Genomic DNA, 22,503 nt, shown 5'->3' with positions numbered 1-22,503 from the left:
TTGAGTGACCTAAACAGACCCCCTGGTTACCGTTTTACCTCTTTATCGTCCCCTATTTTTTTCTTTTTCATGTGTGTGGGTGTTTTGCCTGTATGTATGTCTGTGTGCCACTGTGTGCCTGGTGCCCATGAAGACAAATGGAGAGCATTAGATCCCCTGGAACAAAGGTTTCAGACAGTTGTGAGCTGCCTTTGTAGGTGCTGGTAATTAAACCCCTGGGTGTTCTGGAAGAGCAATTAGTGCTCTGAGCCATGTCACCAATCTCTGAATTATTTACTCACTCACTCATTCATTCATTCATTTTTAGTTTTATTGTATGGGAGTTCTGCCTGAATACTTGTATGTGCATGACATCTATGCCTGGTCAGAGGCCAGAAAAGGGTACTGGACTGGAACTAGAGATGGCTGTAAGCTGCCTCACTCCCTCTTGATTGCCTGAACACTTTACAAACCAGTCAAAGTGACCTCGATTCTCCAGAGCTTCTACTTCATAAAGATTCTGTCCACCACGGGGCTCAGCAAAGCCACTAAAGTCTGTGCCATCCCAAAGCCCCAAATCAACCCTTTTTTTTTTTTTTTTTTTTTTTTTTTTTTTTTTTTTTTTTTTTTGAGCTAGGGTTCCACTACGTAGGTCCTGGCTGACTTAGGGTATGTAGACCAGACCTGCCTCAAACTCATGGAGAGCCACCTGCTTCTGCCTCCCAAGTGCTGGGATAAAGGCACACACAAGCAAACCCTTCTAACACTCTACTGTGACATGTGATGTTTTGCCTGTATGTATGTCTGTGTGCCACTGTGTGCCTGGTGCCCATGAAGACAAATGGAGAGCATTAGATCCCCTGGAACAAAGGTTTCAGACAGTTGTGAGCTGCCTTTGTAGGTGCTGGTAATTAAACCCCTGGGTGTTCTGGAAGAGCAATTAGTGCTCTGAGCCATGTCACCAATCTCTGAATTATTTACTCACTCACTCATTCATTCATTCATTTTTAGTTTTATTGTATGGGAGTTCTGCCTGAATACTTGTATGTGCATGACATCTATGCCTGGTCAGAGGCCAGAAAAGGGTACTGGACTGGAACTAGAGATGGCTGTAAGCTGCCTCACTCCCTCTTGATTGCCTGAACACTTTACAAACCAGTCAAAGTGACCTCGATTCTCCAGAGCTTCTACTTCATAAAGATTCTGTCCACCACGGGGCTCAGCAAAGCCACTAAAGTCTGTGCCATCCCAAAGCCCCAAATCAACCCTCTTTTTTTTTTTTTTTTTTTTTTTTTTTTTTTGAGCTAGGGTTCCACTACGTAGGTCCTGGCTGACTTAGGGTATGTAGACCAGACCTGCCTCAAACTCATGGAGAGCCACCTGCTTCTGCCTCCCAAGTGCTGGGATAAAGGCACACACAAGCAAACCCTTCTAACACTCTACTGTGACATGTGATGTGAACGAGATACCCCCCATATTCTCAGGCATTTAAATTCTTGGTCTTCAGTTGGTGAGGTTTAGTAAAGCCTAGGAGGTATGGTCTTGCTGGAGAAAGGACATCAGCAGAGGTAAGCCTTGAGAGTTTTGTTTTTTTTTTAAGTTTTGTTTTATCTGAATCTGTCTTATTGTGAATCTACTGTTGTTGTTGTTTTTTAAAGATTTATTTATTTATTATGTACACAGAAGAGGGCGCCAGATCTCATTACAGATGGTTGTGAGCCACCATGTGATTGCTGGGAATTGAACTCAGGACCTCTGGAAGAGCAGTTGGTGCTCTTGACCTCTGAGCCATCTCTCCAGCCCAAGCCTTGAGAGTTTAAAGATTCTTGCTAGCTGGGTGTGGTGGCCCCTAGCTTTAATCTCTGCTCTCAGGAGACAAAGGCGGGAGTATCTCTGAATCCGTGGTCAACCCAGTCTACATTGTAAGTTCCAGGACAGTCAAGGCTATATAGAGAGAAAACAACAAAAAAATTAATTGGTTAAAATAAAGACGATTGTCATTTAGAGTTTGCCCTCTCTGCTCCGTTTGTGGTGTGAGATCTCAGCTTCCAGCTCCAGCTGCCATGCCTGCCAGCTGCCCCAATTCCCCCCACCTTGACAATGATTGACTCTCATCCCTTTGGAACCATAAACCCTTCAGTGAGTGGACATGATGTTTTATCACAGCAACAAGTAAGTAACTGATACATACAGAAGTTGGGACCAGAAGTCTTCTATTACTGTGAAGGTGCTGATCATGTGGTGTTTTTTGAAGGAATGCAGAAGACTTTGGTTCTTTTGATAGAAAAGTGGTTAAATTGTTGTGTAGAAAAAAAAAAAATTGTGGCTGACTTCATCCAGTAACTGATGGATGCAGATGCTGAGATCCATGGCTGGATGCCAGGCCAAGCTCCAGGAGTTCAATCAATCAAAGAGAGGAGGGATTCTATGAGCAAGGGATATCGAGATCATGATGGGAAAATGAAGAGACAGCCAGCCAAACTAATGGAAACTCATCAACTGTGGACCAATAGCTGTGGAGCTCCCATGGGACTGGACCGGGCCCTCTGGATAGGGGAGACAGTTGTTTAGCTTGAACTGTTTAGGGGCCCCCCAGGCAGTGAGATTGGGATCCATCCCCTGGTGCATGAGCAGGCTTTTTGGAGCCCAGTGCCTATGGTGAGACATCTTGTGCATCCTTGGTGCAAGGGGGAGGGGCTTGAACCTCCCTCAAATGAGTGTATGAGGCTCTGCTGACTCCCCATGAGAGACCTTGCCTTGGAGGAGGTGGGAATGGGGTGGGTTGGGGAAGAAGGCTGGGGGACAGGAGAAGGGAGGAGAGGGGGATCCATGGTTGGTATGTAAAATGAATAGAAACTTTCTCAATAATAAAAATTAAAATAAAAAAAGTGGCTGAATTGTTGTGGCATCCAAATCTACTGGGAGAAACCAGTCTTAGATTTATATTAAATGAATTTATTCTTTATTTTTCTAAGACAGGGTTTCTCTGTGCAACCCTGGCTTTACTGGAATTCACTCTGTAGACCAGGCTGGCTTCTAACTCAGAGATCGGCCTGCCGAGTGCTGGGATGAAAGTCGAGTGCCATCACCGCTGGCTGGCTCCATCATCTGTTTTTGTTTTTGTTTGTTTGTTTTTTTATCATCAGCTCTCCTCCAAACCCAGCCTGGGAGCAGCCAGGGTGCTTTACAAAACACAACTCCAGGGGTGGGGTGGGGCCTAACGGCAGGAGTGGGCAAGGCCCAGGGTTCCATTCCAAGCTCAAGCTCTGGGGAGAAAACCACTGAAGAAAACCTAAACAGCCCGGTAAGATCCTCCTAGTGGTGCCCCATGCCCCATATTCTAGAGCAAACTGCAAAATCCTAACGGGGCTTACGAGATTTTGGTCGTTTTTTACTCTCCCATCTCATTCCCTGGACCCCAATTCCAGCATCAGACCTTCTATTCTGTCACCCTGTCGTGGGCCATGAGGCACAGAGTTCCACAGCCTGAGCCATTCCCCTCCTGACAGTGGCCTCAAAAGGTCTGTTAGGCAGACATTCAGGAGCAGAACTGAGGGGCACACCCAGGGACAGCCCAGTTCCGGCTTGTGGCTTCTTCCAATGGTCCAGACTGACGAGTTCTCTGACTTCCCCTGGGAAGTGGGGAATTGGTAGGAGCTGTCTGTGATGTGAGGGAAAGGATGCTCATGTTGCTTTCTTATCCTCTACCAGCATGTTAACGTAGACATCTGCACATTAACTCTGTATATGGCAGTGCATTTTCAGTGCATCCATTTTAGGGTGGGAGATATTCTGGGTCACACAGCAAGCTCCTGAACCCCAAAATGACTTCAAGCCCTGGTCAAGTGACTATGATATTTCTACTTTTTTTTTTTTTTTTTAAATCAAATCTGTTTTCACTTTATTTTATTTTTTGGCTTTTCAAGACAGGGTTTCTCTGTAGCTTTGGAGCCTGTCCTGGACTAGCTCTGTAGCCCAGGCTGGCCTCGAACTCACAGAGATCCACCTGCCTCTGCCTCCCGAGTGCTAGGATACAGGCATGCGCCGCCACCACCACCTGGCCTCTTTATTTTATTTTTAATTTTATGTGCATTGGTGTTTTGCCTGCATGTATGTCTGTGCGTGTCAGATCCTCTGGAGGTGGAGTTACAGGCAATTGTGAGCTGCCATGTGGGTGCTGGGAATTGAACCCGGGTCCTCTGGAAGAGCAGCCACTGTTCTTAACCCCTGAGCTATCTCTCCAGCCCTTCTACTTTATTTTTATCTTATGTGCTTTGGTGTTTTGCCTGCATGTATGTCTGTGCATGTCAGATCCCCTGGAGGTGGAGTTACAGGCAATTGAGAGCTGCCATGTGAGTGCTGGGAATTGAATCCAGGTTCTCCGGGAAAACAGCCAGTGTTCTTAATCACTAAACCATCTCTCCAGCTCCTGGCCATGGTATTTCTAAACCTGGCATTGGTGTATACTCAATGCTGGCCATCCCCACATAACAGCTGCATTCAGGAACCATACCTGCCTTCAAAAGAAAGGGGATGGGGCCCCTGAGTGGCTATGGTGGGGATACATTTTAAGTGGGGTCAATTGGGGCTAGGGGTGTAACTCAGCGGTAGAGCACTTGAATAGCACACTTAAGCCCTCAGTTATTACCTCACAAAGGAAAACAAAAAGGGATAAGGTGAAGCTGAAATGAATTCTCACATCTTTGCTTTTGACTGCCTTTTAAATGAGCTACAAGATTTCCTTATTGTTGAAGCCATGCTAAGTAACTGACCCATAGGGAAAACATTTGGGTGACTTTTTTGTTATGTAAAAACATGGTCTAGATGACTTTTTGCATCTGCCTGGATGCTGGGATTGCAAGTATGTACCAGCAAACCTGGATTTGGTGGTTTTTTTTCTTCCTTCCTTCCTTCCTTCCTTTCTCTCCTCTCTCTCTCTCTCTCTCTCTCTCTCTCTCTCTCTCTCTCTCGGGATTTTTTGAGACAGGGTTTCTCTGTGTACTTCTGGTGCCTGTCCAGGAACTCTATAGACCAGGCTGGCCTCGAACTCACAGAGATCCGCCTGGCTCTGCCTCCCGAGTGCTGGGATTAAAGGCGTGCGCCACCACACTGGCTTAATCTGTTTCTTAAAAGGGCTCCCAAGGCTTTCCTGATATCTATTTCTCATCTGCAGGGCAGAGATCTACTCTGAGTTCAGAATACAGGCTACACCTTGAATGTGACACATAGTTTATTTAATGGGTAAATGCCAAACATTCCAGAAACAAAACTTATTTTCATAAGTAGAATATTCTTAAAGAACAAATCTGAATCTTCCCCAGCATTCTCAATTCTGTTAGCATAAATTACCCAAATAAAATAAGGCTTCAGGTTTAGTCAAAGTTACATATTTATAGTGTGGTGGTTTGAATAAGAACGGTCCCTATAGGCTCACATGTGTGAATATTTGGTCCTTGGCTGGTGGAATTGTTTGGGAATATTAGGAGACATGGTCTTGGAGGAGGTGTGTCACCGAGGGCAAGCTCTGAGGTTTTAAAAGATTCTTGAGCCAGGCGGTGGTGGCGCACGCCTGTAATCCCAGCACTTGGGAGGCAGAGCCAGGCCGATCTCTGTGAGTTCCAGGCTAGCCTGGTCTACCAAGTGAGTTCCAGGAAAGGCGCAAAGCTACACAGAGAAACCCAGTCTCGAAAAACCAAAATAAAATAAAATAAAATAAAAGATTCTTGCCATTTCCAGTGAGTCCTCTCTGCCTAATAACTGTCTCCAAATGTGAGCTCTCGGCCACAGCTCCAACACCATGCCTACCTGCTTACCTGCCTGTCATGCCCCTACCATGATGGCCATGAATGTTCTCCGGAGCTGTACGGCCCAAATAAATGTTTGAAAGTTACCTCGGCCATGGTGTCATCACAGCAACAGAGGAGTAACCACGACATTTGGGTGAATGAAGATTTACCCCATGTGACTCTTCTGGTGCTGAGTGAGCCTTGAGCTCCGATTATAAGCTTTGCCACAAGCACTGCACTTGTAAGGCTTCTCTCCTGTGTGAATCCTCTGGTGTATAATCAGGTGCGAACGCCACCTGAAGATCTTCTCACAGCCGTCACACTGGTGCAGTTTTTTTACAGTGTTCACTTTTTTAGGGTTCAAAAAGGTGTTACTTTCCACGGCGTTCCCAAATTCATAGTACCACTGGGCTCTGGTGTGGATTCTCTGGTGTTCAATAAGGTATGAGCTCCGACTGAAGGCCTTCCCACACTCGCTGCACTCATAGGGCTTCACGCCAGCATGGATTATCTGGTGTTGGAAAAGGGTTGAATTCTGACTGAAGGCTTTTCCACACTCGCTGCACTTATAGGGTCTCTCCCCGGTGTGAACCCTCTGGTGGATGGTGAGCTGTGTGCTCATGCTGAAGGCCTTCCCACATTGGATGCACTCATATGGCTTCTCTCCCTTATGAATCCTCTGGTGGTAGATGAGACTAGAGCTCTGGCTGAAGGCTTTCCCACAGTCATTACACACATACGGCTTCTCTCCTGTGTGGATTCGCTGATGCTGAGTGAGATGGGAGCCCTGGACAAAGCCCTTCCCACACTCATCACATTTAAACGGCTTCTCTCCGGTGTGAGTTCTCTGGTGGCGAATGAGCCGTGAGCTACAACCAAAGGCCTTTGTGCACTTGCTGCACTTAAAGGGTTTCTCTCCGGTGTGAATCAGCTGGTGCTGGCTCAGGCGAGAGATCCACCTGAAAGCTTTCCCGCACTCCTCACACTTAAATGGCTTCTCTACAGTGTTATTTCTCTCATGGGCAATAAGGATTGGGCTCTCTGAAGCTCTTGGCATGTGAGATTTCTCCCCAGCATGCATCCTCTGATGATGGGCTAGAGTCGAGCTCTGGCTGAAGGCCTTGCCACACTCCTGGCAGGGGTAGGGCCTCTCTCCAGTGTGAGTCCTCCGATGTCTGACTAGCTGGGACTGCTGGCTGAAGGCTTTCCCACACTCTTGGCAACTATAAGGCCTTTCTCCTGTATGGATTCTCTGATGATGGATAAGGCTTGAGCTCTGCCCGAAGGTTTTCCCACATTCCTCACATCTGTAAGGCTTCTCTCCCGTATGGATTCTTTGATGCTGAATAAGTTTGGAGCTCAGACGGAACGCTTTCCCACAATCAACACACTTAAATGGTTTCTCTCCAGTGTGGATTCTCTGATGCTGATTGAGTTGTGAACACAGCCTGAAGGCTTTCCCACATTCCTCACATTTGTAAGGCTTCTTCCCAGGGAGGTTACTTGTGCATTTCTCCTCTAAGTGGTCAGCTAATTGTTTTTGGCACTCCTGACATCTGAATGGTTTCTCCTGCACACTCACTTCCAGATATGGATCCAGGTTCAAGGTTGGTCTAAAGACTCTACCACACACTTCACAGTTTTCCCCTGTCTCTTTCTCACTGTCTCTCTGTTCATTAGGCTGAGAGCCCAGGACAGTGGCCGGCAGCTCCTTACAATCCTGGACCGTGACCTTGGGAGCCATGGTCTCACTATTCAAATGCTGCTTTTGGAAAAGGGAGCCACTCACTCTTAGCCCAAGGCCACCTGAGCAATTCTCTGACCAGACCTTAGAATCCAAATTGTCTCCAAAGCCAGGAATCTGCCTTTTGGGAATGTTCATATACTCACAGTTCTGCTTGTGATCAGTTCTAATAGTAGAATCTGAAATGAACACAAAGTAAAAATGTTCCTTACATCTGAGCTCCGGGAGAGGCAGCAACAACAGGGGCTTGTGGGAGTGTCAGCTACAATACACCCTAGTGCAAAGTGTGGCAAGGAGATCTAAGGGGAGATTCTCACAGTTTAGTTCATTGGACAGTGATGATATGCTCATGTCTACAAGGCAGGGTGCTGAGAGTTTCATGTCCTAAGAGGGTCCACAAGCAGAGTTTCATCCTATAGGGCATCGAGGAGGGACTATCCTAGAGTAGGACTGAACAGAACCAACCTGAGGACAGAAAGACAGTCAAGAATTCATCAGAACAGGTCAGAGGCCTCCAAACATGCTAGCTGGCCAGTGAGGACAAAGGGGGGTCTGACCAAAAAAAGACAGGCATGTTGAGACCATAGCTGAAGAAGAGGTGGTGTCTTGTTAGGCAGGGCCAGAGCAGGCCTGGGTGCTCAGCCTCTCCATGGCTGTCATCTAAGGAGGGGCTTCTCTGAGAACTCAAACTGCACACCCATACCTCACAAGCCTTGCTATAGGTGTGGTGGCTAGTTTTTACTATCAGATTAGCACAATCTAGGGTTACGTGGAAAGAGGAACCCTCAACTGGAAACTGCCCAGATCAGACTGGCCTGTGGCCATCTGTGAGACTGTCTTGCTTGATGATTTATTACGGAAAGACCTAGCCCACTGTGGGTAGCATCATTATTAGGCAGCTTTGTCCAGACTGCATATGAAAGCTGGCTGAACATCAGCCGGAGTGCAAGACAGTAGGTAAGCGGTGTTCCTCCACTGTTTGTGCCTCAGTTTCTACCCTGACTTCCCACAATGATGGCTTACGACCTGGAAGTGTAAACTGAAATAAACCCTTTCCTTCCTACGTTGTTTCTTCTCAGAATGTTTCATCATGTGACACAGTAAGATTAGAACACCAGGTCACCGACTGAGTAGCTATATCCAGTAGTTCACAATGATTTCTTCCCTGGGGCAAGTGTATGCAGGATCTGAGCATCCAGAACAAAGAGGCTTTCATGATAGCTACTTTCCTTCTAGACTCTCCAAATCCACACAGGCTGCCCTCCTGTCCTGACCCTACAGGCCAGGTTTCTCTATGACCATTAATTACATGACACATGCAGTTGAATGGACGAGTGTTTTGTGCCCTTGCCTCTTTGTGGTATATCCTTCCCTGAAGTGACCACACACCTAGGGTTGGTCCTCTGCAGTGTTCTTTAGCAGCCCAGCCTGGTCAGCAGGATTTACCCCAGCTCCTTATTCAAACCTTCTCTGTGACAGGACCTGGGCCTCACCTGTCTGGCAAATCCATGGTGCCTCTGTCCCCTCTGCTCCCTGTAGGTCAAGGACCCACGGCTCTTGTCCTTGTTCCAGCCGAGAGATCAGTTCAGGCTTAAAGACCAGGAATCCTGCTGTGTATGAGGCAAAGAAGGAGAGGATAGAAACATGGCCAGGAGTCAGCCTAGGTTCCAGCCATGAAGAACAGGAGCTGCTAGATAGATGGATAACCTATTCAGGAGGGTGATGAGGGATGAGGAGCTGGATACACAGTAGCCCCTTCTATCTAGCTCCTAAGACTTCCACAATCTTCAGGGAACACTATCACCAAAGAATAGGCTGGATCTACTTGGGGTACAAAATGAATAGGAAAGCTTAAACCCAGGCCAGCACCACTTTCTGCAAAGACACAGCTTTTTCTTCCCCCATGTCAAGAGGCAAGACTATTCCAAGAGGTAGGGGTAGCCAAGAATACAAATTTTAAATTAGTAAGTAATTAAATGAATGAAGCAGATTTCAAATCACAAGTAGCGGTCCCAGACTCCCTTTATGGCCACTTCATAAAGGTGGGGAAGGAGTGGATCCAATCAGGTTTCAACCAATCAGGACTAGACTCATGGTTCAACAGTTAAGAGCACTTGCTACTCTTCCAATGGACATTTCCCAGCACCTACATGGCAGCTCTCAACTGCCTGTAATTCCAGTTCCAGCAGGTACACAGTACACAGACATACATACAGGCAAAATACCCATACATGTCAAAAAAAAAAAAAAAAGCTAATAGAGCTTGAAGCTCCCCTCAGGCTTCCCACACATGGTAAAAGCGGCAGAGAAGTCTGCGAGATCCACCAGGCATGTCTGACCTGCAGCCAACAAGTCACACTCAGATAAAGACAGTTATAAATGTGGTCCAACACAAAATCACAAACTTATTTAAAATGTGAAATGTCTTTTTGTTTTGTTAACGCAATTGTAAGATTCTTGAGTGTGAATCTTGTAAAGGACATCATGTCACAATATCAACAAGTTAAACAAATGGTATAGCAACAGGTTCAAGCTTTAAGTACAGGCAGGGTCTCACACGTATCAGAAAACACTCTTTTTAAAAAAGAAAAGAGGAGCTGGATGGTGGCGGCGCACGCCTTTAATCCCAGCACTCGGGAGGCAGAGGCAGGCGGATCTTTGTGAGTTCGAGGCCAGCCTGGTTTACACAGAGATCCAGGAAAGGCACAAAGCTACACAGAGAAACCCTGTCTCGAAAAAACAAAACCCATTATCACTCCCGGCAGGCCAGAGCCTCATGGGAAGTAGACATGGATGAGTGAGCAGGAAGCAGTCCTGGCCAACGTACTCCATGTGGTGTTCTTATTAGTGGCGTGATAAGCTATATATGAGTCTACGATAGCACCTGCAAAGTACCAAGGAAGTTTAAATTGTTGGCGGCACAATCAGTAGTATTTTTTGTTAGAATTCTGATATGTAATAATGCTTTGATAACATGTCATCTTGGTTTTGGTGAAATCTAACACAAGGAACACTAAACATCTAAATACCCCCAAGTCAGTAAGGCACAGCAAACTGTTTTTCATTTTGTTTTTAAAAGACAAAAGAGCTGTACAAATATATGATTTCAGAAGCTAACAAAGTAATAAGCAAGGATATGACAGGATGCCCAACCTCTCAAAAACTAGACAAACAGAACAACAGAATCTTAAGTTGTTTTAGTTTCTTTTCATTTTTGTTTGTTTGTTTTTTGTTATGTTTTGTTTGCTGTTGTTTTCAAAAACAGGGTTTCTGTGTATCCTGAACTTACTCTGTAGACTAGGCTGACCTCAAACTCAGACACCCGCCTGCCTCTGCCTCCTGAATGCTGGGATTAATGGGATGCACCAACAGGCCTAGCCTGGTTTTTTTCGTTTTGTTTTTCTTTTTGCTCTCCGTGGTGCAAGGGACTGACCCCAGAGCTTTGTGTGGGACCAAAGAATGCTCAACAACAGACCTGTGTATATATACTCCAGCCCTTGCTGTACACTACTTAACTAAGACATCACAAAACTGGATTTTGCCAGGCTGTATGGAATGAACAGTTATTGGCCTGGACTAACACTGAATGAACTATCTGGTAAACCAACTACATCCCATCCCTACCTATCCCACTCCTGGTCTACCAGCCCAGGCATCCTCTCAAGAACCAGGATACTCCCATGTGGTAGGCACCAGCATGATGTGGGGCCAGCCCTGAAGAGGGCTCAGTAACAGGGGAGAGACACAGCAAGCCACAAGTAAGACATACATTCTACCATAAGCCGAAGCAAACCACAAAGTTGTATGTGCTGGAGCAGCCTGCAGGGAAGCTGGAAGAATGGGAGAAGTCTGACGGCAGGACAGAAGGAAAGGACAGAAGGAAGGAAGGACTCAAGGTATCACTGACACTCTGATTCCAGAACAGTTTGCCCTGGTGACTCCTCAAGCTAACAAAGATCTTTTTCCTTTTTCTTTTCTTTTTTGGTGTGTGTGTGTGTGTGTGTGTGTGTGTGTGTGTGTGTGTGTGTGTGTGTTTTAAAGCTATTTCAAGTATGGGTTCTATTTCTCCCATGATAATTTAATAGCGTAGGAAAAACAGAGGTTTTCCTAGTTCGGAGATGTCCACCTACCTAGTAGGTTAAGGTGGGTGACACGTATAAAGTTTGCAGCTAGCCTGGCACACTCAGCTTCAAGGTTTAACCCCTAAGGCCCAAGCAGTTAGCATCCACCTCCCCTCTCTCTGACAAGTGTGGGGTGGATGCTGGCTTGTGTATGGAATGGGTCCCCGGGTGTAGCCTCACCTAGTCCAGCCACACTGCTGTGGTTCTCCAGCATCACCTCCCTGTAGAGAGCCCTCTGACCAGAATCCAGACATTGCCACTCCTCCCGAGAGAAGTGCACAGCCACGTCGCCAAATGTCACCGCCTCCTGAAATCAGGACACACACTAGCACCCCAGACGTCCTTCGGAGCCAGCTCCAATCTGACGCTACAGCATGGCAGGTGACCCATGGCACTGGACTGGAGTCACAGGGATCCTTTTGGCGCTTCAATCTTAGGTGAAAAGAAGGGACTTAGTCCATGGTAGTTAACCTCTCCACTGAACAAGCACAACTAGGCTCTGGTCTGGGCAGACGCTTCCTAACTGCCTCAGGTATTATTGAGCCTGGCACGACCCACAGTCAGGGCCAAAGCTAGACCTGTGCTCAGGCCCAGTGGAAAGGGCAGATCCCCAAAGTAGGAAGTGGAGGCTGGACAGGACAAGTGGGGGAATACAGGCAGCCAGGCTTCCTACCATGAGATTTGGAGGGTGGGATCCACTTGTCTTGACTCAGACACCTGTGAGAAATTATGGAAAGATCAGAGGTCAGGGTTGGGGAAACTCCCCAATTCCCAGGGTAATCCAAGGGTCTTTGCATCCCCTGCTTCTTTACCACCAACCCCAGGCACACGGGGACACCAGACTGGGCAAACACAGCCCTGACATTTGAGTATCATCCCCTGAGCCCCTTGCCTATGTGGGGTTGTGGGGTTTAATCACTTCACAAACACAGTAAGAGTGGCTGCCAGGGGCCACACATTCAACTAAACAGTGAATTCACAAGAAGTCTGCCTTCATGAGACACCTAGAAGAGACAACCACACACAAAATCACAACCGTGACAGTGCTGAAGTAAAGGGGACTTAGTAACGTGTTTAAATGAGAAATTCTGGTTAAATCTAAAAAAGTCTTACCCCAGGGGCCCGAGCCAAAGGGATGGTGGTAGGGGGACCTCAAATCGAAGCAAACTGAGCCAGTGTGCCAAAGCAAGCAAGGAAGCAGAGCTAACCGAAGGTCAGAAGAAAAGACTTCGGGGGAAACAGAATCTCTGTCCTCAAGTATCTAAATTCCAGAATAAGTACAGCTGTCCTAAACCATCAGGATGGCAACACTAGGGATTCACGGAGTGCCCCCAGCTAAACCAAAGCCCCTTGGCCCCTCCCCAGTCCCACCCCCTCCCCGGCCCCGGGCGAGGTCCGAAAGGGGAGGAAGCTGGTTCCTAGTAGCCTTTGTCCCAGGTGTCAAGCCATCAGCTAACCCAAGCAGCAGTCAACACTGGGGAAAAGGTTCCCCTCGCAGACTCCAGTATTTGGACAGCCAATGGGAAATCGCGGTCCCAAATAGAGGACAAACCCTGAGGTGCCATCTGAGCCCACAACCGTGACAACACTTTCAGCCTCTGTCGCTGACTCGAGTCTTTCAAGGTGCAGAAACTGAGTGGAAAGATGGTCCCAGGCAGTGATTACTCAGGAAAAACTAGGGAGGCGGCAGGCAGGTCCAGGCCTGGAGGGAAGCAGCCTAACTCGGGCCCAACACTGGAGCTCGGGAGCAGGCTGGAGGAGCCGTGGTGCTCGGCTATTCGACTCGCACCCGCTGGGACCAAGGCCCCCGCCAGGCACTCACAACAGCCCCGAGCCGCCCACGCCTTTCATCTCTTCTGGAGGGGAGAGCCGGGTGCCCCTTGCCCTCGCGACAAGGCTGGCCATTGCGCCGACTCACCCAGCCTGGGCGCGTCTGGGACCCGCCAACAGAGCGAGCCACCGGAAACGGCTTCGCACGCCCATCCCTCCGCGTCCCTCCCGGCAGACTTCCGCCGGTTCAGATCCGCTCGCAGGCCAGAGCATCTGGCTGGTTCTCCAGCCCCGCCCCCGAGGTTACAGGGGTGGGGGGCGGGGCCAAAAGCTGTCAGCCGGTAAAGATCTGAGCTAGAGTCTAGGGGCAGGGGCAGGAGTGCGGAGCCCGGAGCCCGGAGCCCGGAACCCGGAGCCGGAGCCGGAGCCGGAGCCCGGAGGAGCGGCTGAAGAACACGGAAGGCGAGGGCGCGAGCGGGAGGCGGGGCCAGAGGCGGAGGCGGGGCCAGAGGCGGAGGCGGGGCCAGAGGCGGAGGCGGGGTTAGGTCCGGAATCAAGCCTGGTGCGGAGGCGGGGCCAGAGGCGGAGGCGGGGTTAGGTCCGGAACGCAGCCTAGTGCGGAGGCGGGGCCAGCCGTGGAATGTTTTAGAGCTTGCAATGGGCTGCTGTCCGTGGATGTTGAGCCGAGTGGCGTGGGTGAAAATCCTACCAGCTAGCCGGAAAAGCTGGAAGGGCACTGCCGCTGGGCCAGATGCCTCTCGAATCACCAGCTTAGGGTTCTGGTATTTCAGGCTGACCCTGTTAGGGCCTAGCCCAGTTAGGTTTTCCTTAGCAGAAAGAAGTGGTAAGCATCAGAAGCCTTTACCCTCCAGAGGAAAGGCTTCTTGGGGATGGCACAGGTAGGAGAAGGCGCTCTAGGGGTGAGGGGAAGCCAGAGGTTGGACAGGGGTCCACTGCAGCTGTTGGGCCAGATGCATTAGGATCTGAGAGGCTGTGGAGATCTCTTGCCCACTGCTCTATCCTGGAGGTCAGGGGCTTTTGACACGGCACTCCAAACCCTCCTCAGCTTTTTGCAAAAAGGAGCCGCTCTGGGTGACTGGAGCTCCCAGACCAAAGGTCTGAGACTTAAGAGACTCTCAGAGCAGAGTCACAAACAGGATACACACAGATGCCAAGACAAAAGTGTGAAAAAGTACGGTAAAGTCTTACTTCAATAATCCATCTTCAACCAGTGACAGAGTGAAACAAAGCTGGACCAGCATGCTGGAGATGTTAACTCCCAAAGCCTTCTTTGGAGTCAAGGACCCCAGACATCTGATGGCTTTTATAATAAATAATACCCTTCTTTAGTCTCTCTTTCTCCTCTGTCTCCGCCTCCGCCCCTTGGCAGGATTTCAAAATATAAACTAGGCTAGCCCAGCACTATGGAGTCCGAACTGGATTTAACTTGCAATCCTCCTGCCTCTGCCCCCAAGTGCACCGCCATGCCAGTGCCTTCCTCAGTCTTTAGTTAGGTAGCCACAGGAGGTTAAAGTGTAATATTCAGACTGGAGAAGGAAAGAAGGGTACACTTCTGATGAAAGATCCTGCCCAGCTCCCAGTCTCACTGCCTTCTCCAAAGCCCCTTTTCGTACCCAAAATGCCTTTGGGGCCCTGAACCCTAAAGATAAAGAGTTTTAAGGAGAAAGCACCTAACTTCTCAAGAATGCTGGCTGCTGAGTGAATCTGATCCCTCCTGCCAACTCTCCTTGCCCAAACATTGTCCTTCAGCTGTAGGACAGCCTGAGCTCTAGTCCCGAGGGGAGACTAGCAAAGGGTTGAGAGGCTGGCAAAGCTAAGTGAAGGATGGCATTGTTAGTGATAAAGAAATGAGAGTGTCATGGGGCCTATTGTATTGAGACTTCTGAGCGGGTGTGAGATGAAAGGAAACCCTCAGGGGAAGCAACACTGAGTGAGATTTTCTTTTCATCTTTATTTATTTATTTTTCTATTATCAGCTTGATACAGTACAAATTCTTACCCTAATAGTGAAATGTTTCACTGAAGCTTGCCCAGTGATTGAGTCAAACCAAAACTTATTATAAGCCACAGTCATCCTAGGGTCCCCCCCTGCTATATAGCCTCCCTGGATCTGTGGGTTGCAGTCTGATTGTTCTTTGCTTTATATCTAGAATCCACTTATGAGAGAGTACATACCATTTTTGCCCCTCTGGGTTTGGGGTACCTCACTGAGTGAGATTTTAACAGTATCTGCAGGCTATTAGGAAGGAGAGAGAGTGAGTGAGTGTGTGTGTGTGTGAGAGTGTGTGCATGCGTGTGTGTGCACACATGAGCTGCCCCTATGATTCTGGCTTTGGTCACCTCTTAACTGAAGGCTTTTAGGACCATCTGATCTTTATGTCCAAACACACAAGACGTCTGTTTCCTTGACATGTGTCTATGTTCTGTTTTTTTTTGTTTTTGTTTTTGTTTTGTTTTGTTTTAATGTATGTATATGTGCATCTGTAAGAGTTTAGGCCTCAGAACCAGAAGAGAGTGTAGGAACCCGTGGATCTGGCGTTACAGATGACTGTGTCACCTGATGGCAGTGCTGGGCACAGAACTCCGGTCATCTGAATGGACAGCAAACACTCTTCAGCACTCAGTCATCTCTGTGGCACCTACATTCTTTTCTTTGTCTTCTAGTATCAATAGTTTAGTCTGCAGCCCCTGTTCTTTCTGAATATTAAATAAAAATTCTTACAAGGGAAAAAGGTAATAGCCACTGAGTCAGGCAACTTCAAGGGTGAACTCATGTATTAGTATACCTTCAAAGTATCTTTTATTTAAAAACAACAACAACCTTTCTGGTTCAAGCTGAACATGCAGAGAGACGTCACGTAATTCTTCACCTGTACTCTGTGACCTTGAACTGAGCATGCTCAGAAATGTATTCTTTAACTGAATAGTCTTGGGAGAGGGCCACCCCTATAGGAATCTGTGGAGGCTCCCTGGATTGAATCTTTAAGCTTCCTTTGTTCCAGGAGGGCATTGCTTTTAGCTTCCTCCATTCTCTTGCCTGCTGCAGATGATAATTTCTCCACTCACGTACGTTTTGATTGTGTTTTTTCTGGCTTTGCACTCATGAAGATGGGCAGCTGCTATGTTTGGTCACAGAATTTACACTTCTATAACGTATGCAGCAGTTTCCCTATATCCTGCAGAACACTGAGCTATCTGAACCTCTGTCTCCCGATGTAATTTCTAAGAGCCCAACTATGGTTTATTTACTTTTACAGTTTTGGAGTTTCAATTGATTGATAAGAGCAAGTAAAAAGAAAACTAAAAAGTATCCATTGTTTTTATAGCTATAAAACACACACACACACACACACACACACACACACACACACCTAGTAAGAAAAAACAAGTATTTAAAAATTTGGTCAGAATTAGGGAGAGAGAGAAAAAAATGTTTCTCTCCACCTTGACTGTATCAGTATTACAATTTACAGAAAAGATTAATAAATGACAGGAAAGCAGCTGGGTGGTGGTAGCTCACGCCTTTAATCCCAGCACTCGGGAGGCACAGGCAGGTGGATCTCTGAGTTCAAGGCCAGCCTGGTCTACAGCGAGTTCCAGGACAGCCAGGGCTACATAGAGAAACCGTGTCTCAAAACAAAAAACAAAAAACAAAACAAAAAAACAAACAAACAAACAAAAAAACAAAAAAGAAAAAACCAAAAAAAAAACAAGGGGCAGGAGAGATGGCTCAGCGGTTAAAAGCACTTGCTGCTCTTTTAGAGGACCCGGGTTCCAGGTTCAATTACCAGCACCTTATGGCAGCTCACAACTGTCTGTAAGTCCAGTTCCAGGAGCAAAACACTAGTGCATATAAACAAACAAAAGAGAGGAAAGCAGCAGACACAGACTTACCAGTCAGTTATCGGGGTCATTCCCACCCCAACATGAGATTCTCTGGAGAAATTAATTTTTTTTTCAAAACAGGGTTTCTCTGTGTAACAGCCCTGGCTGTCCTGGAACTTGCTCTGTAGACCAGGCTAGCTTTGAACTCAGAGATCCGCCTGCCTCTGCCTCCCAAGTACTGGGATTAAAGGCACTGGGCAAAATCATAATTTTTTTAAAAGATTTATTTATTTATGATGTATACAGCATGTATGACTGCAGGCCAGAAGAGGGCACCAGACCTCATCACAGGTGGTTGTGAGCTACCATGTGGTTGCTGGGAATTGAACTCAGGACCTCTGGACCTCTCTCCAGCCCAAAATGTTATTTTTTTTTTGAGCTGAGGACCGAACCCAGGGCCCTCTACCACTGAGCTAAATCCCCAAGCCTCAAAATGTTAATTTTTAAAAGGTCTGTGTAACACTGTCACAATCTTGTCTATTCATCAATCCCAAGAGATCTGTGCTGTGTTTATGTGAAAATTCTTGAAATATGCTTGTGCCTGAAAGGAATAGCATGAGCTGAAAATAAGTAGAAACCAACGTCAGAAGGCATGCTATGAGTGTTAGGTAACCTTGCTTTAGTTACTTTGGCAGGTATGATACAAATGACTTTGTGTGTTGGGATTTTGAGGGGTAGAAATTGAAACAGGGTCTCTGGACTGGAACTCACTACTTGAACTTGTAGAGTCCTTTTGTCTGAGCTATATATAAGTCTAAGGTTATAGACATGAGCTACCAGGTCTAGTTTTTATTTTTATTATTATTATTATTTTTACAATAAGAATGGGATGAGTGAGATGGGGAAAGTACTTAAAACAAAGCCTATAGGTTGAGGATTTAGCTCAGTGGTAGAGCACTTGCCTAGCAAGCACAAGGCCCTGGGTTCGATCCTCAGCTCCACATACAAAAACAAAACAAAACAAAACAAAAGCAAAAAACACAAACAAACAAACAAAAAACAAAGCCTAAGCACCTTAGTATGATCCCTAGAACCTGGAGAGGACTGACTTCCAAAATTATCCTCAGGCCTCTTCCACACATGCACTGTGGCACACACATGCATGAATACACGCGCGCGCGCGCGCGCACACACACACACCAGTGATATGGCTTGCTAGGAAAGGTGTTTACTGCCAGACCTGAGGATCTGCGTTTGATCCTCAGGCCTCTTAAAGTGGAAGGGGAGAATGGACTCCTGCAAATTATCCTCTGGCCTCCACAAAACCAAAACCAAACTATGGCAAGGGAACTATGGTGTGTACCCATCCCTCACCGATAAATAAGAAATGAACGCCATTTAAAAGTTAAAGGCATAGGTTGGGGATTTAGCTCAGTGGTAGAGTGCTTGCCTAGCAAGCGCAGGCCCTGGGTTCGGTCCTCAGCTCTGGCGCAAAAAAAAAAAAAAAAGTTAAAGCAGAAAAAAAATTAAAAAAATAAAGATAGGGCTGTTATTTGCAGCAGAAAAGATCTCAGGGTGTGTCAATATGAAGTAAGTTGGAGTTTATTCAGAAAAGATTTCAGGCTGGGTGGTAGTGACAGTTCCTCCCTTGGTGCCAGGATTCCCGCAGGCTATTCTCAGCCCTAGCATAGAACCTTCTAGAGAAATTTTAATTCTTTAGTAACTCTGTTACAGTTTTAGAAACTAGGAGATCGCTGTGTCTGAAACAGCTCTGCCATGCTATCTTGGCTTTTCCACAGGCTATGTGGGGACAGGGATTATGCATCATCTGGTTTTGGTTTTACAAGACAGGGTTTCTCTGTGTAGTTTTGGAGCTGTCCTGGACTAGCTCTGTAGGCCAGGGAGGCCTGGAACTCACAGAGATCCACCTGCCTCTGCCTCCCGAGTGCTGGGATTCCAGGCGTGTGCCACCGGTACATCATCTGTTTTGAGTTTTGAGATGATGGCTTGCGGCTCCTCAGGGGACTCTGAGACTTTGCAGCTCTCCTTGGTGGTGCTGAACTGCAGGCTACTTGTTTCTCCATAGCATGCTTTCTCTGCTGGTTCCTCAGCAGCGAGAGCAACAAACAATCTAAACTATTTCCCATCACACCCGTGGGCCTAGGAACAAACACGCCAACCTGGCTTAGCTGTTTGGAGAAGAAACAGTCTGTACCCTTTTCAGTCACGATGGATCAAATGGTTTGGAAATGCAGTAGGGTAACCTGCACATCTGTGGTAGTGACAATGTGAACTAGAGCCAGCAGCAACCACACTGTTGTTTAGCGACAGCCTGGTTGTTGGTAGTTGGTAACCCTATCCGGAGGCGGCACATCAGTCAGGAGGAATGCCTGTGGCTACAAACACAGGCATTTGTAAAGGAAAAACAAAAAAGTCAAACATGCTATAGTCATCCAACCAGGGTGACAGGTTTCTTTTCCCTCTCTCTTTCTCTCTCTCTCTCTCTCTCTCTCTCTCTCTCTCTCTCTCTCTCTCTCTTTAAATTTTAAAGATTTATTTATTATGTATTCAGTGTTCTGCCTGCATGTATGCTTGCTGGCCAGAAGAGGGCACCAGACCTTATTACAGATGGTTGAGAGCCACCATGTAGTTGCTGGGAATTGAACTCAGGACCTCTGGAAGAGCAGGTAGTGCTCTTAACCCCTGGACCATCTCTCCAGCCCTGATGGATTTCTTCTTGTCTTTATTCACCCATTCTTCACGTATTTATACTGTGCCTACTGAATCAGGGGTATTAACACAATGGGTTCCTACTTAGTTGAGTGCAAAGCAAAAACAACCGCAGGGCCGAGACACACTAGAGATCTGGGCACGGTGGTGCACACCTTTAATTCCAGTACGTGGGAGGCAGGGCAGGAGGAGCTCGGTGGGTTTGAGCCCAGGTTGGTCTACACAGTGAGTTCCAGGCCAGCCAGGGCTACACAATGGGACCCTGTCTCAAAAGAAATAAGCAAGTAAACTGATTAATTAAAATGGAGGACAGGAGCACATCTGGACATGTTTAATGTGCATACACTCTTTTTTATTTATTTTTTTATTTGTAGGGGAGAGCTCAAATGCAGTCCTTCACTACCGTTAATTATATAGCCCAGTTTCCTGCATTTAGGGGTCAGCACATCTGGAGTGAAATGGATAAGCCCTGGGAAAATACATTCGTGATCATGGTATCTCCCTTGCCAGGTAAATATGTAAGTCCTTTCTTTAAAAAACTTTTTTTTTTTTTTTTTTTCATTTTGCTTCCATGAATGTCTGGGCATCATGTGCACTAAGTATTTTGCTCCATGTATGTCTCTGCACCTTCTGCATGAAGTACCTACAGTGGCCAGAAGAGGGCATCAGATACCCTGGAACTGGAGTCACAAACAGTTGTGAGCTGCCATGTGGGTCCTGGGACTTGAACCCTAGCCTTCTGGAAGAACAGTTAGTACTCTTGACTGCTAAGCCATCCTTTTAGCCCCAGTTTACATAAGTTCTACCTGGAAAAAAAAAATGAAAAGGCACTTTGAAAATGTATCAATATTGTAGTTTCCCCCAAAAAGGTACCTGCCATGCTTATCAGTGAACACAGGCATTGACTGCTGTAAGGCTGGTGGCTCAGCAGGGAGACACTGTCACCAGTCTGAGCTCAAAAAAGTATAGTGGACTTTTCTACTCATTTCTGTTTATCTGCAGATGCTGCTTGCCAGAGGTAGGTAAAGCTCTGTGCCGGTAACCACATGCTTTCTGCTGCCAAGCATTAAGCCATCACATATTCCCAAATGTGCAGGAGTGCTGGGGCAGAAGGTACCAGACAGGTTCCAGCTAGTCTGGAGGTCATTTTGACACTTGGAAGATGACCTTGGCATCATTATCATCTCATTATAATGATGAAAACCACCCACAGGTCCCCTGAGAGAGCCAACCAAATTAGGAAAGAATAAAGGTGGCGCCGTCGTCCCTGGAAAGAACTAGGACTCCGGCTCCTATGGAGGCTATGCTTGTGATCACGTGATCACGGTACTTCGGAGGCCAAGGCGGAAGGATTGAGCATTCCACACCAATCTGGACTATACAGTAAAACCAGAGCTCTCAAAATTTCAATGATTGCATTCATGCCACAGTTCTTATAACCCAGTCCTAGTACAAACCCAGGCTGCAAGGTCATCCTTTCTGGCACCGGCCTGTAATCCTAGAACTGGGCAAGGGGCTGAAACAGGACGATCACCACAAATTCAAGACCAGCCTGAGCTAGTGAATTCTAGGGGAATATGGGGTTGCACGTGAGAACCCGTCTTTATAAAGCAACCTCTAGGCCGGGTGATGGTGGCACACGCCTGTAATCCCAGCACTTGGGAAGCAGAGACAGGCAGATCTCTATGAGTTCGAGGCCAGCCTGGTCTCCAAAGCGAGTTCCAGGAAAGGCGCAAAGCTACACAGAGAAACCCTGTCTCAAAAAACAAACAAACAAACAACAACAACAACAAAAACAACCACTGTTGCAGGAATCTTTCTGGAATGACCACTCCAACACCAGTGAGAATGGAAAAGATGTCCCTCCTTGACTGAAGCCAGGAGGACAGCTCCTGAAAGGCTTCGATCCTGGGTCCAGTTTGTATACTCATTTCATACTTTCAAACCATAAAGTGGGGCAGGCAAGCAGCAATGACCCATGGCCCATTATTTCAGCTCTCTCTCCGGGTCATTCTGTTTCAGGTAGCAAGTAATGTCATGTTTGGCAAATGGGCAGTACAAATAGTGCTTTAAGTAAACCACTAAATAAGTCAACAGCTCAGTATCTAAGAATTGATCTTTTCCATTTCACTGTTACATAAAGACTCAGGCCTTAGATCTACCCTGGGAGAAGAGGATACATTCGAATTCTCGATTCATGACCATTAGATAAAATACGCTGTCAGACTCAGGAACTGTTTGGTTACTTGCCAGCAGTACTACCGAGTGAGAAAAGAACCTGCAAATTCAGAAACAGCATCAAAGGAAGCTTTGTAGCCAGGAGGCTATTCAGAAGACCCAGGCAGGAGAATTGCACAAATTCAAGGCTAGCCAGGGCTTCATAATGTCCGTTTGAAAAACAAAGGCTTTGTTTCTGTGTGGTTTAAACGCCCACAGGTACAACTGAGATTACATCACGACTGATTTTCCAACAATTTCCACATTTTAAAAAAACATTACACTGTGGCAATGAATTGGAGGGCTGGAG

At 47.0% G+C, this 22,503-nt stretch overlaps 1 protein-coding gene and 1 pseudogene across 12 annotated transcripts; both read right to left on the bottom strand.

The window, feature by feature from the left end:
• Window positions 1-1,782: 1,782 nt before the first annotated feature.
• Window positions 1,783-13,797, bottom strand: Znf7 (zinc finger protein 7). 12 transcript variants are annotated; one of them, XR_004946784.1, is made up of 6 exons: window positions 13,549-13,797; window positions 12,304-12,347; window positions 11,811-11,937; window positions 9,003-9,119; window positions 5,871-7,688; window positions 1,783-1,923 (listed from the first exon to the last, which is right to left on the bottom strand). XR_004946784.1 is itself a non-coding variant. In XM_036208512.1 (5 exons), the coding sequence occupies exons 3-5, from the start codon at window positions 11,842-11,844 to the stop codon at window positions 5,932-5,934; spliced, it is 1,908 nt and encodes a 635-aa protein (XP_036064405.1). In that variant the 5' UTR covers window positions 11,845-12,062; window positions 12,304-12,347; window positions 13,453-13,797; the 3' UTR covers window positions 5,654-5,931. The 12 variants fall into 12 exon arrangements, 10 of the variants coding, with proteins under 10 accessions (XP_036064405.1, XP_036064397.1, XP_036064404.1 ...); XR_004946785.1 differs by lacking the exon at window positions 1,783-1,923 and adding an exon at window positions 2,389-2,404; XM_036208512.1 differs by lacking the exon at window positions 1,783-1,923 and having other exon boundaries at window positions 5,654-7,688; window positions 11,811-12,062; window positions 13,453-13,797.
• A 6,550-nt stretch (window positions 13,798-20,347) lies between these two features.
• LOC118597539 lies at window positions 20,348-20,494 on the bottom strand (annotated as a pseudogene).
• Window positions 20,495-22,503: the final 2,009 nt, after the last annotated feature.

Source organism: Onychomys torridus, chromosome 16 (assembly GCF_903995425.1).
Source record: "Onychomys torridus chromosome 16, mOncTor1.1, whole genome shotgun sequence".
NCBI classification, from domain to species: Eukaryota; Metazoa; Chordata; class Mammalia; order Rodentia; family Cricetidae; genus Onychomys; species Onychomys torridus.
This window is presented reverse-complemented; position numbering and strand designations above follow the sequence as displayed.

Bases quoted from the DNA above. Each gene is read 5' to 3' on its own strand.
- Znf7 (XM_036208504.1), bottom strand. The intron at 9,120-11,810 runs GTGAGGCTACAC...CCTCATACACAG, and splicing joins CAGCAGTGTGGCTGGACTAG to CAGGATTCCTGGTCTTTAAG. The intron at 7,689-9,002 runs GTGAGGCCCAGG...TGTTCATTTCAG, and splicing joins ACCATGGATTTGCCAGACAG to ATTCTACTATTAGAACTGAT.